The sequence below is a fragment of the Neolamprologus multifasciatus genome, chromosome 22 (genome assembly GCF_963576455.1).
Source record: "Neolamprologus multifasciatus chromosome 22, fNeoMul1.2, whole genome shotgun sequence".
NCBI lineage: Eukaryota > Metazoa > Chordata > Actinopteri > Cichliformes > Cichlidae > Neolamprologus > Neolamprologus multifasciatus.
Window position 1 is genome coordinate 17,669,970 of NC_140459.1, and position 11,707 is coordinate 17,681,676.

Genomic DNA, 11,707 nt, shown 5'->3' on the forward strand with positions numbered 1-11,707 from the left:
GGCACTATCTTTAAAACACAACGGGCCAAGATTCTCAAACACTTAAAATGTTTGTGTAAATGCTGCACATGAAAATATGTTTGAAAAAGGAAAAATAAATGCACATAATAAACCAGTATCTAAATGTGTGAAGTGTTGATGTATGTTTTCAAAAAAAAATCAGTAAAGGGGAAAACTTTTTTTTCCCCCGCTCATGACGCTCTGACACTAATCAAAAGCACAGAAGAAGAAATGAAACATTTTGGTGGGGATAAAAAAAGTGGGTACATTTCACTGCCTTTCATGCACTAATTCTATATCGACATCAGATAGTGTGGTAGGATACAAAGCACTGTGTAATGATAGTTTTAAGTGGTTTCTTGAATCAGCAAATCAAAGTTTTCACACTTAATTCATTCAGTTTGTACAGGACCATGTAAGCTGGGATAACTGTTTTTTTTACCTTCATAAATGAAATAATCATTTAAAAACTGCTTTTTTCACTCAGGTTATCTTTGTCTAATATTACAATTTGATTAAGGAAGCGTGACAATCACGAAGGGGGCAAACACCTTTTCTTCACCACTTGTAAATTGATGCCCTGTTTCCCAGTGGTAATTTTTTTTAATTACTACCTGCAGAGTCAGTTTGTGGTTAAGCATTCAAAAATAAGCTGCAGTTGGCCTCAGAGACAGAATACAAGGATAGGAATCTGATTCTATGATGATGAGCAGAAATAATGCAGAGAGGAGAGTTATTATGGTTGTATATAATGAAAGTCATGTATGTAATTGCTCAAAAAATGCTGGGGTCTCCATGGAGACTGCATCATGGTTCCATGTGCCATGTTTCCAAATGAGTTGCTTGTTACCGTGATCCCAGGTGAGGAAGTTCACAGGGACTGAACTGAGCTTCTGAAACGCAACTTGTTGTTGATTTGTGACTTTGAGATCCAGTTCATCAAAACGGAACTGTGTTCACTCGGTACCGTCTCGTCTCCTCTCGCCTCGCAGGATTCATCCAAAGTAACAAAACATGTGGTGAGTCGTGTCTTTCAGTTGGTTTCATGGAATCTCTAAGAAAAGCTGCTCAGGATACAGACAAATGGCCACAGTTTTAGAAGTAAACATTTTCACTGCTTCATCTCAATGTTTTGTCACACTGTTAGGGCGGAGTGTGTGCTAAAGGACAACCAGCCATGTTTGAATGTCAGATTCAGTATGCCTGTCCTGTCCAGCAATAAAATCCTGGTGAGCAGCAACAGGCCAAAGTCTAAGGAGACCAAGCGGCTTGAAGATGAAATAGTCTACAACATGGGTGAAGATATTTCTTGGGTAATGATCCTTTATACAGTTTAATATTCCATATTTTTACTTGCTCTCTGTACGCTCAGAGACAGTCTTGAAGTGGGAAGTGTTTGCGTGGTTTGTAAGCATACCTGGCACACCGTCCTCTTTCCTTGTCATTGCAGATGCCTTCTGCCACTCGCAACACCATGAGGTATCTCAGCTCTCGGCACAGGGAAGTCAGTCAGTGGCAGGCCCAGTTTTCTGAGATTATGGGCCAGTTGGAAAGAGAAGTCACTGCTCTGGAGAAGGCATGTATACATGTGGTGAATCAAGAATGAAAAACTTGTGACTGTATCCTCATTCTCATGGACTTGACCATTTGGCTCTCCTGTGATCAGCTGAAAGACATCGTTGACAGCTTTCTCCAAGAGATGCAGTTGTGCCTTCAGCTGATGAGTGACTGTATTTCAGTCGTAAACACCCTGAGCCCAGCGGTCCTGAGCCAAGACCCCGTTTACGCCGAGCTGAGGAAAGAAGAGAGGCTGACGAAAGACAGCGGAAAAATTCTGCAGGCGCAGGTCTGCATCCTGCTCAGCAAAATAAGGTCTGATGCACAGAATTACAATCACGGTGTGACTATTCTGGTTATTTTTGTTTTCATATCCTTTAAAGAACTTTAAAATAGAGGCAAGTGGAGAAAATAACGGAAAAATCTTAACCTCCCTCCAGTTCTCTGAAGAAGATCCACAGTGAGCTGGGAGCAGATTTACATGACAAAGGTGAAGCCATCAAGTTTACCATGAAATGCATGACCCTTGAGCTCAACACGCCGAGCTCCTGTCTGCCTGCCGGTCAGTACAAGCCTCACCATGTGGGCTATGACACATGGCTGTCTCACTGCAAAGACCTGAAGACGGCGGCCAACATCCTGATGAAGGACTCTTCTTCCTTCAGGGGAAACCTGAAGTTCTCTCTGGCCAATGTAAGAAAACCCTCAGATCCAAGGCTGATTGCGTGTTTGCCATTTCTTCTATGATGACAATTTAAATTTTATAGATAAAAAACGCCCACAAGCGTCAGCACCACAGGACAGACGACGCTCTGAGGAAGAAAATCCACGAACTGACCAGAAACCAGGAAATGCTGCTCTTGAAGAGAAAGCAGGTCAGTGCACTGGAGTTTAATCACCTCAAATCAACATTTTTTTCTTTGCTGCTCATCATTCTGTGACTTCCTTTAACCTTCAGATCAGTGATGACATTTCTGATCAGACCAAAGAAATACAGAAATTGAAGTGTGAGATCAGGAGCTGTGACACCAAACTGGATCATGCTTCCCACCGCCTGGACATCCTCAACCATAGACCTGGATACGAGCTCTGCCGGGACTTGGTGAGTGCCATATCAAGCATGACTGTTGTCAGTCTCCACTGTCCTGTGAAACATTTTAACTTAAACCCTCTTTTTCTCTCTCTCCTGCTCCTCCTTCAGCCGCACATCAGCCTCACGCTGGAGAATTACGACCTGGTAAAAATAGGAGCTGGACTTCGCTCGGCGCTGAAGCTCTCTCAGTGAGTCAGCCCATTCCCAAAAGCCTCACACTGATCATGACGACACCATTTTCTTCCATAATACCCCGAGGTTGCTCATTTCTGTTGCCATCCTTTACAGTCAGAACCTGGAGCTCCAACACAAGCACCTGATGATTGTCGAGGAGAAACTGTCCAAAAACGTTCACATCCTAGGGGTGGAGAAGAAGTGTCAGAGCCTACTTCAGACATTCCAGCCTGCCCATGACACCGTCGTGGTCCTCGCCAACAAGGCCAAACTTCACAAGACCACGAGCAGCTCCAGCTATCATGAATGCTTTCAGTAGGGCGCATCTGCAGTCTTTTATTCATTAAAACACGTATGAGCAAACTCCCCTCGACTTGTTTGGAATCAGTCCGCGCTTCCTTTTTGTTTTCAAGCCTGAAATGTTTTGGAAGATATTCTGTTTTTTAAAAGATTGAAAAATGATTAATAAATCACATATCTGACACGGACACAGCACAAAAGAAGCTAGATGTAGATTCTTTTCTTTCCTTTTAAAATTTATTCCTAAAAAGATGTTACATGCTTTTATTTAAAAATCAAACCTATTATTTACAACGATACATTGCAATAAATATGTTCTCCCTAATGGTGTTTGGGAGCTGAAACATATTTGGTAAACAACAAAAGGGAGGCAGTGAGCTCCCTTTTTTGCCCACTTGATGAACCCTTTACTTAAAAGAAAATAATGGATAAGACATGAGAAGAGACAGCGACAGAAAAATCAAAATCAGAACTATTTTCTTTCACCTTAGTTTCAATATGATTCCTTTGAACTGCAAACTAATCATCTTAAAGCCCAAATAATTATGTAATTACAATTATATACGATACTACAGCAAAAACCTGTTAGTAGAAAACAAATGTAGTAAATTATGTGAAAGTCAGAAATACAATTAGGGTATGAAAAGAAAAGAAATCTGCTGTTATGTAGATCTTTCCAAAAACACCTGTATCATGTTTGTTTATTGGTTTGCTGCAAACCCCGGGTATAAAATAGGCTTCTCGATGTTACAGTATGAAGTTCAGCCACTGTTAATGCATTTATCACTCAAATCTGGATAGAAAAAAGGGGGGGATAACAGCTCACAGAACAAAGCGAGCCGAGCTGACGAGGCTGAGATTACAGCAGAGTGGCCTGTACACATCCCGATTAAAGAACACAGAGACCAATTGTACAGCAAGAAGAACAGAAGGAGGAGGGGACGTAAATCCACAGAAAGCAGCATTCTTCTTCTTTTACATTAACAGGTTTTAGAGTCAGGATTCCAGATTTATCCGTGACAGAGAGGCGCTTTAAGAGGAGTGGAGGAAGCGGTTGAAGGCGTTGTAGGCCGACTCCAGGTCGAAGAGCATCTGGCGAACCTGATTATCATCCAACTCATCCGAGGCCGACATGCTGCTCAGGGTGGTCAGCCTGTTGGAAAAATGTCAGTTAAGAGAACTATATGATCATAAACACATCAAAGATCAGGTAGCTTTATATTTAGATTTATAGCCACTGCTCAGCTAGTTGCATGGATAATGGTACGGTCGCACCAGATGCAAAACAAAGTTTTACCTTGCATGAATACGGACACATGGGAAACCCGTGAATATTTACCCCAATAGCCAATAGGAGGAGGAGGATTAAGTTAGATTTTCACAATTTAGCAAGAAGTCCTACGATTTCACACTTTTCTTCAACCCCTCTCTTTTCCTTCATCACTGAACTGCACAGCTCCCCCTTAACTTATAGTATCCTAGTAACTACAGAGTAGCCACGCAGTACTTGTGTGTCTGAGCCATGAATGATAGTTTTGGATTACACTTACTGACCTGCCACTTCAATTATATCTGTTCAACTAGTTAACTATTAAAATCAAATCAGAAAATCACATGGCAGCAACTTCATGAATTTAGGTCTGTAAACACGGTCAAAACAATTTGCTGAACTGAAGAGAACTGAGCAACAGCACAGAGAAGAAATTTAAATGACTGTGACCATAGCACGACTGGTGGGAATTTCATTTGCAGGGAAACACATGAGCTACAGCAGCAGAAGACCACACCAGGTGTCACTCCTGTCAGCTAAGAACAGGAAATTGAGGCTAAAATTCACACATGCAGATCAAAATTGGACAATGGAAGATTGGAAAAATGGTGCTTGATTTCTGCTCCAACATTTAGATGGTAGGGTCAGAGTTTGACATAAACAACATGACAGTATAGATTCACCCTGCCTTGTATCAGCACTTCTGGAACTGGATAGGTGCTGTGTGGTGTGGCTGCAGGTTTCCTGACTGGTCATGTTTTGCCTCAAGGTGTGCTGCACATAGAGATCAACGACATAAAGAGCACAAACGTTGCGGCCTAGTGTTACTAACCAGAGACTGACTTTGTCCTTGGCCTCTGAGTCTGGAGGCATGTTACTCATTCTGTTCATAGTCTCCATCAGCTCCCTAAGGTCTGGTTGGATCTGAACAAATTAAAAAACAAACAATCAATCAGTATCTTGGAACTCCAGTCATTGTTTATTAATAACATATTATTTACATTTATAAATTTACCTCATCCATGGCCCTGATCTCCAGTCTCAGTTTGTCCATCACAGTGATGAAGAGCTAAATGTTTGAGAAGGATGAGACAAAATATTTTCCTAGTTTTAAGAGTCGGCAGTGAGAAATATGTTTCAGGACAAACAGTTCTAGGAACGAGCGCACTGACTTTATTAGTTTGTCTGTTTTATGAACTGAGCCTGCAGTTGGTAAAACATAAGCTTGTGATATCCACTCTCATTTTTATGGAATTACCAAATGTTGAGCCAAACTAAGTGAAACCACATTGGCCACTCAGCTAAAACTGAGCTCAATAAATCCTAAAAAATGTTCTTGCCAGCAGCCTAAATACCTCTCTCTTTAACATATTTAATATAGTCGTGAGGACATACTGAAACTATATCTGCGATGCAGCGGTTCAGGTTGCCCTTGTCATCCTTGATGGTGATTGGCCGATCCTCTTTAATCCGTTCCATCGCTAGTGGACAGTCGAGCTAGGAAAACATATGACAACAACAAGAAATTACAAAAATAAAATCTCGAAAAATATGACAGACAATCTGCACTGCAGACGAGCACTCACTCTGTATTTCCTGCAGAAGTCATCAATGGAGCCCACGTCAGAGCCCTGCACCTGTTTGAAAGCAGCCTTATACTGAACCAAGAGTCTGGAACAGGAGGCAGTGTACCTGAAACCAACATAAACTCCACATTAATTAAAAAACACACAGCTAAAGTTACAGGTGCCATATTTTAAATATGATCTCAACTGTTACTCACTCATTAGGCGTTACGCAGTCTTTAATGTAAGCCTTCTCCAGGGCCTGTAGTGTTTTGACGACAGCAAACAACTCCGCCATATTGTCATACCTACAGAAACAGGATCGTTATAACATGTGTAACACAGTAAATCTGTAGTTTATAAAGTGATAATGGTCACTGGTGACATATCAAGCACTTACTTTTCTCGTTCTCTTGCATTTTTGTATAATTTCACCTCCTGAAACGACAGCATTCATGATTGTTATCCTTAACAGCAAGGATATTACATATTCTTGATAACATTCCCAGCTTTAGTTTAGATTTACGGATGATTTACACATGGGCATTAAATGTTATTTTAAAAAAAAAAGAACAAATAAAGTCCTCTTTATTTTAGTAAACTAATCAGAATTACGTTGTTGGATTTACCTCATATAGCTCAGGTTTATTTGCCGGAGCTGTGGAAAGGAAAACAGTGTCAAGAAATATTACTGCTGTTTTCTGTTGAAAAGATGACTCTTATACAAATTCAACAATTCAGTTTTATACACTGATTTATCTGAATGTCTTACCTCCTCCTCCAACTCCTCCAGTGACTGGTATCCCATGGAACATGATGCTGATGTCTCAAAATGTTATCTGAAAAATATTTATTTCACATAGTTTTCCATAATTGTGACCAAATATATTCAGGCAGCTCTAACATTTCATAAATGTCTCCATTTATGAACAAAAGCTTCAGACAATCTATGCTGCGGTCATATTTACAGTTTTGTTTTCCCTAATTTTAACATTTTTAATTGGCATTTTTAATTTCATTGGTATGTATGGAAACATGTTCCCAAAGAAAAAACAAACGGGCAGAACTAAATGAAAATTTCAGGTTATTATCTGAAAATTGTGAGATAATAGTCTGCAATTTTCACTTAGGTATGGCATTTTTGTTTAATGCGCACATGCTTTCAAATATATATGAGATGCACTTTGTGATAATAAAAGAAGTGTAACAACAGGAACAATCCAAAGATTTATAGAAAGACTAAAACCCCCCCTTCTGGAATTTAAATATTTAATGTGAGCCACAGATGGTGTAAGGTGTTTTTTAATGATCACTGTTTCATTTTCTTTTCAATAATTACACCAGTAACATAAGATAAACTAATACTTTTAAGTAAAAATATCAACCTTCATGTAAGCTTTTATTCGATAGAGAGTGTGTAGAGAGACAAGAAAGCAGGGAGAGAGAGGGGAAGACAGCAAAGGGCCGCGGGTCAGACTCAAACCCGGGCCTACTGTTCTCCGGCCATATGGGGTTATGGTCGCCTGGTCATCCCACTGAGCTATAAACCCATACATTGGGTTTCAAATGCAATGCCACCATATGCCTAAACAACTTAGTAAGGAAAACTCATCCATGCACCCATTTTCTAGAGGTTCTCCCAGCTAGGGCGAGAGATGTGCTACACCTTGGACAGGTCACCAGACTTTTGCAGGACAAAGAGACAGACAACCATTCAGACCTACAGCTAATTTAGACGTGCCAGTTAACTCTGACAGGAAGCTAGCACATTCAGAGAGAACACAGAACACACAGAGTACACAGAAAGACCTCAGCCAGTTGATTTGAACCAAGGACCTTCTTACTGTGAGGCAACAGTGGTAACCACCAAAGTCAAGTTTTAATGATGAAGACTGGCACTGGAACAACAATCGCATGATGATGACTAACTTAAAGAAGTCCAAATAAAAAGCATTTAACAAAGCTGTTGAGCCAATGCTTGCTTAATTAAATTAAAACCCATTCATAGTCAGAACATTTGGTGTTTGGACTATTAAGTCATTCACACTAATTTTGCACTAACTTCCAGTGACCCTAAGTTTAGGGGGACATATAAGGTCACACTGTGGGGGTCAAATGTAAATGTTTTTAAATTATATTTGTTCTCTGTCTCTTTGTACTCTGTCTGCTTTCTGCCGAGCACTCTTAAACTCTTAAATTTAGTTTCTTTAATGTCCACTTTCAAGTGTGACCTATAGACAAACACTATGGAAATGTTGCTCCACACAAACAGGCAGTTGAGTTTCGCTGTTCAGAAAAAAAAAACGAAAAAAACAACAACAAAAAACAACCGTCGGATAATGATTACAGGCTTGCTAACTTAGCTTCACAACGCGGCACAGAGAGTTTATAAACATTTTACGTTACACAGAGTCACTCAGCAGAATAACACTTACGAATCACTGAATATTTCTGCTGATGAAATTTCTTGTTTAGTCGAACTAACTAGTTAGCTGCGGAAGCTAGCTTGTCAGCACTTCCTATGATTTCTAATCACTGTGGGGCGCAGGCAGCTGATTTTAAACACCAAGATTTGTATAACTGATCATTATTGTGAGAACAGGCGTTAAATCGGTGCTATGCTCACTCTATTTCAATAACAGAGTTCAATAAACCAAATTAAAAACAATTCACTCACCCTGTCGGAAAAACTGCGATGACGTCAACGTAAACACACCCACATCTACGCACGGACCGGCAGACGTCAAAATATTAGGTGTCCAACGCGCCCAACTAGAAACGAAGAATATTGTTACGGTAAATTTTATTAATTAGACATAAATACATTTTTATGATGAAAGAGTATTATGAACGTCTTTATATATCATACTTTTAAACTGTCTTTTAAATTAAATCGCGCATTTTAGGTACAACCACATTAAGGCATTTTTACACAGTCAATCATGAGGGGCAGACAGTCCTGAAGGCGGCAGATTGAACCGAGTACTAGAGAGTTTCAGTTATACAAACGATTATAAAAAATTGCAAAGGAAACCTCAAAATATTACTCTGGATCTTCATTGAATCATAAGGTATTTCCCAAAAATCTGTTTTAAGAGCTATGTTAACCAACTGTAGCTAACTCACAGGACTGTGGTAGCGTTATTGAATTAGTTAAAGATAAGTAAAGGCTTCTTGCAAACATGTTCATCAACGAGAGACACGAAAATAGTTTTTAAAGTATAATGATTCTTTATTTAAAATAAACGGCATGTCTAACTCGTTTATAAAATCCTGTTTTTATTTCATACAGAGCATATCTTCCCTGGGCTGTCCACCATGAAGAGCACTGCAGCAGCACTACAGACCTTTGATCAAGAGGATTGTGATGTTTGGCTGGACACTGTGGAGCTGAAAGGAAAAGCTAAACAGGTAATTGTGTAAACAGGGTCTGAACACTGACCGAATGGTTTCTCCAGCATGCCTGAGTAGAGCAGTTATTTAATACACTAGAATGCTGATCTGCAGTCTCTGTCTATTACTGTTTACACACTGTGTTCTCTTTTATATCTTTCAGAAGCGCCGTAGCCGTCCTATTTCTAAACTGCTGAACCCCTTTTGTGAAGGTGCTGGATACAGTTTGGCTGTGGCACTCAACTTCACTCAGACCAAAACAGAAATGCCAAAAACCAAACAGAGCTCCATATCTGCCTTTTTCACAGCTCATCGGAGAGGTAAGCATCTAAAAGTCTGCCAAAAGTTATAGTCTAATCTTATAGTCTGATGGTCTAGATCAGCCTGTCTGACACCAATAAAATGGCATGTCCACACTCACTTAAACCACCTTTCATCTCACTTCTGATGCTCAGTCTTAACTTCAGTAGGTCGTTTTAATCATGTCTGCATTGCTGTCACATTACTGGTTGATTAAATATTTGTGTTAACAAGAAATTGAACAGGTGTACCTAATGAAGTGACCAATAAGCATACAAGTTAATACAGTAAACTATTTGATTTTGTGTTAACATAATTTTTTTGTTACTTTCTTCTAAAAGTCCTCAATAAGATGTCCACGTCTGAGCCACCAAACATGGATTCAGTGCAGCCTCTTTCATCATCTGCCTCAACTACACCGACAGCCACAGCATCAGGGAAAAAACGAGGGCGCAATGTTGGTTTTGAAAACTCCAACTTTGAGCCTGTTTTGGTTGACGAGTGTACAAGTGAAAATATGACTGAGAAGGAAACAGAATTATGGCAGACGCGTTCAGAAAACCATTCAACTTTACAAAACATATACTGTGAATCTGAAGAAGAGAAGCCTGAAGAGTGTGAACCACCACAGAGTAAGAGGAGGGTCTCTGATGCCATCTTTACACAAGATGACAGTCAACCTCTACCACAGACGTGGAGTCAGGACCCGCTGTTCACTTTCAGTCAGTACACTGAAAATGACTTTCATCAGACTAGCCACAAATGTACAACAGTGGAGAACTTCAGTTTCCTAAACAGTCTGCAGAATGAGGAGGAGGTCTTTAGAAAACTGATAGATGCAGAAGGACGAACCTCAACTCAAAAATCTTTTAAACATCTTCAATCTTCTTGTATGATTGATGAGAAGGAAAACAGCACGCCACCGTCTTATAATTCCCCAAGCAAAGACTCATCTTCCTCTCATTTCAGACCTGTTTCAAATTATAAGTGGACACAACCAAAAACCGCTTCACCTCGGAAACAAACAGGTCAGCTGTGGGAAAATGCTGCAAAAGAAGAGAGCTCTGCCTTCCAGATGAAGAGGACAAAACCGATAAGCTCTCCTCTCAAAAGGCAAATGCCGCAGCAGCGAAACAGAGAACTCGATGAGGACAGTTTGGCCACTTTGTTCACTCAGGACTCTGAAGGGTTCAGGGTAATCGCACATAGAGGTCTGCACACCAGGAGTCCTCTCAAAGATCAGAGTAACGTCAGCACGGGAGTGGTGAGTGCTTACAAATCTCTGCCAGAGGAGGAGGAAGAGGATGAAGAGATGCTGTTTACTCAAGACTCTCAGGGAAATGTAGTGATTAAACACTGAAAAACAGCTTTTTAAAGGCACTACAGATTTCAGATGCTGTTCCAAATTTTTTCCAAAAATGTGGATTTTGGAGGATAAAATATTGAAAAATCCTTTTTTAAGGACTTCTGGGTTGGGGAAGTGTTGTAAACCTGCATTCTTTCTAATGGCCAGTAGGGGGCAGCTCATGGACTGAAAAAGAAGTCTGATTATTGCAAGTCTACAGGAAAGTTAGCTTTCAGCGCCTTTGAGTTATTAGCCCAGTTAATTTTTCTCTGGAGAGTTTCAAGATCTCATTTCATAACCTAATGTTTGTAAATTGTGATTTATCTGACTGCTGACATACTAGTGTGTAGTGTCTGTGAATTTGCACCCCTTTGCTGTCACTTCTTGTTTCAAAACACTAAAATGGGGAAATCAAGATGTTCAGTGTGAGAATTAAAGCCGGGACTTCAGCAGCCAGTGAGTAACATCACGGTTTTATATAGTCTATGAACCTAGCAGTACACGGCCAGCTTGTATGCTGCAGGTCTTGTTGTGTCAGACCTGTCTCAGATTGAAGGCTTTCATCTACACGTGTCCCTTTGTTTTAAAAGTTAGCCTGGTTCTTGCCTGTTCTTGGTTAGGACTTCTTGCCTTCCTGCTCAAAACAGGGAGAGCTGCTTCTGTGATATTACAAGCCATTATGGCCAAATATCATCAGTTCTTACCTTACA

The 11,707-nt window shown here is 40.2% G+C and overlaps 3 protein-coding genes across 5 annotated transcripts; 2 read left to right on the forward strand and 1 right to left on the reverse strand.

Moving 5' to 3' along the window:
• The first annotated feature begins 801 nt into the window (after nucleotides 1–801).
• LOC146493283 (tektin-B1-like) lies at nucleotides 802–4,586 on the forward strand. Of its 2 annotated transcripts, XR_014872032.1 has the most exons (10): nucleotides 802–1,019; nucleotides 1,148–1,313; nucleotides 1,451–1,576; nucleotides 1,667–1,872; nucleotides 1,998–2,250; nucleotides 2,325–2,432; nucleotides 2,516–2,659; nucleotides 2,759–2,838; nucleotides 2,939–3,228; nucleotides 3,275–4,586. XR_014872032.1 is itself a non-coding variant. In XM_085149141.1 (9 exons), exons 1-9 carry the CDS (start codon nucleotides 1,015–1,017, stop codon nucleotides 3,141–3,143), a joined length of 1,293 nt encoding a protein of 430 aa, XP_085005267.1. In that variant the 5' UTR covers nucleotides 802–1,014; the 3' UTR covers nucleotides 3,144–4,586. The 2 variants fall into 2 exon arrangements, 1 of the variants encoding a protein (XP_085005267.1); XM_085149141.1 differs by having other exon boundaries at nucleotides 2,939–4,586.
• Nucleotides 3,340–8,728, reverse strand: vps28 (VPS28 subunit of ESCRT-I). Of its 2 annotated transcripts, none has more exons than XM_085149160.1 (10): nucleotides 8,637–8,728; nucleotides 6,732–6,798; nucleotides 6,589–6,617; nucleotides 6,360–6,397; nucleotides 6,178–6,267; nucleotides 5,981–6,086; nucleotides 5,790–5,891; nucleotides 5,410–5,463; nucleotides 5,227–5,318; nucleotides 3,340–4,277 (listed from the first exon to the last, which is right to left on the reverse strand). In XM_085149160.1, the coding sequence occupies exons 2-10, from the start codon at nucleotides 6,772–6,774 to the stop codon at nucleotides 4,157–4,159; spliced, it is 675 nt and encodes a 224-aa protein (XP_085005286.1). In that variant the 5' UTR covers nucleotides 6,775–6,798; nucleotides 8,637–8,728; the 3' UTR covers nucleotides 3,340–4,156. The 2 variants fall into 2 exon arrangements, with proteins under 2 accessions (XP_085005286.1, XP_085005287.1); XM_085149161.1 differs by lacking the exon at nucleotides 8,637–8,728 and adding an exon at nucleotides 8,395–8,621.
• A 161-nt stretch (nucleotides 8,729–8,889) lies between these two features.
• Nucleotides 8,890–11,044, forward strand: aunip (aurora kinase A and ninein interacting protein). Its single transcript, XM_085149143.1, has 4 exons — nucleotides 8,890–9,030; nucleotides 9,252–9,370; nucleotides 9,516–9,672; nucleotides 9,994–11,044. Exons 2-4 carry the CDS (start codon nucleotides 9,278–9,280, stop codon nucleotides 11,010–11,012), a joined length of 1,269 nt encoding a protein of 422 aa, XP_085005269.1. The 5' UTR covers nucleotides 8,890–9,030; nucleotides 9,252–9,277; the 3' UTR covers nucleotides 11,013–11,044.
• The last annotated feature ends 663 nt before the right edge of the window (nucleotides 11,045–11,707 follow it).

Excerpts from the sequence above, each read along its gene's own strand:
- LOC146493283 (XM_085149141.1), top strand. Across the intron at positions 1,577-1,666 it reads AAGTCACTGCTCTGGAGAAG|CTGAAAGACATCGTTGACAG; the intron begins GCATGTATACAT and ends TCCTGTGATCAG. Across the intron at positions 1,873-1,997 it reads ATCCTGCTCAGCAAAATAAG|TTCTCTGAAGAAGATCCACA; the intron begins GTCTGATGCACA and ends ACCTCCCTCCAG.
- vps28 (XM_085149160.1), bottom strand. The coding sequence starts at position 6,774 with ATGTTCCATGGGATACCAGTCACTGGAGGAGTTGGAGGAGGAG. Across the intron at positions 6,398-6,588 it reads ATAAACCTGAGCTATATGAG|GAGGTGAAATTATACAAAAA; the intron begins GTAAATCCAACA and ends CTGTCGTTTCAG. Across the intron at positions 4,278-5,226 it reads AAGGACAAAGTCAGTCTCTG|GCTGACCACCCTGAGCAGCA; the intron begins GTTAGTAACACT and ends TTTTTCCAACAG.
- aunip (XM_085149143.1), top strand. The coding sequence starts at position 9,278 with ATGAAGAGCACTGCAGCAGCACTACAGACCTTTGATCAAGAGGATTGT. Across the intron at positions 9,371-9,515 it reads TGAAAGGAAAAGCTAAACAG|AAGCGCCGTAGCCGTCCTAT; the intron begins GTAATTGTGTAA and ends TATATCTTTCAG. Across the intron at positions 9,673-9,993 it reads TTTCACAGCTCATCGGAGAG|TCCTCAATAAGATGTCCACG; the intron begins GTAAGCATCTAA and ends TTCTTCTAAAAG.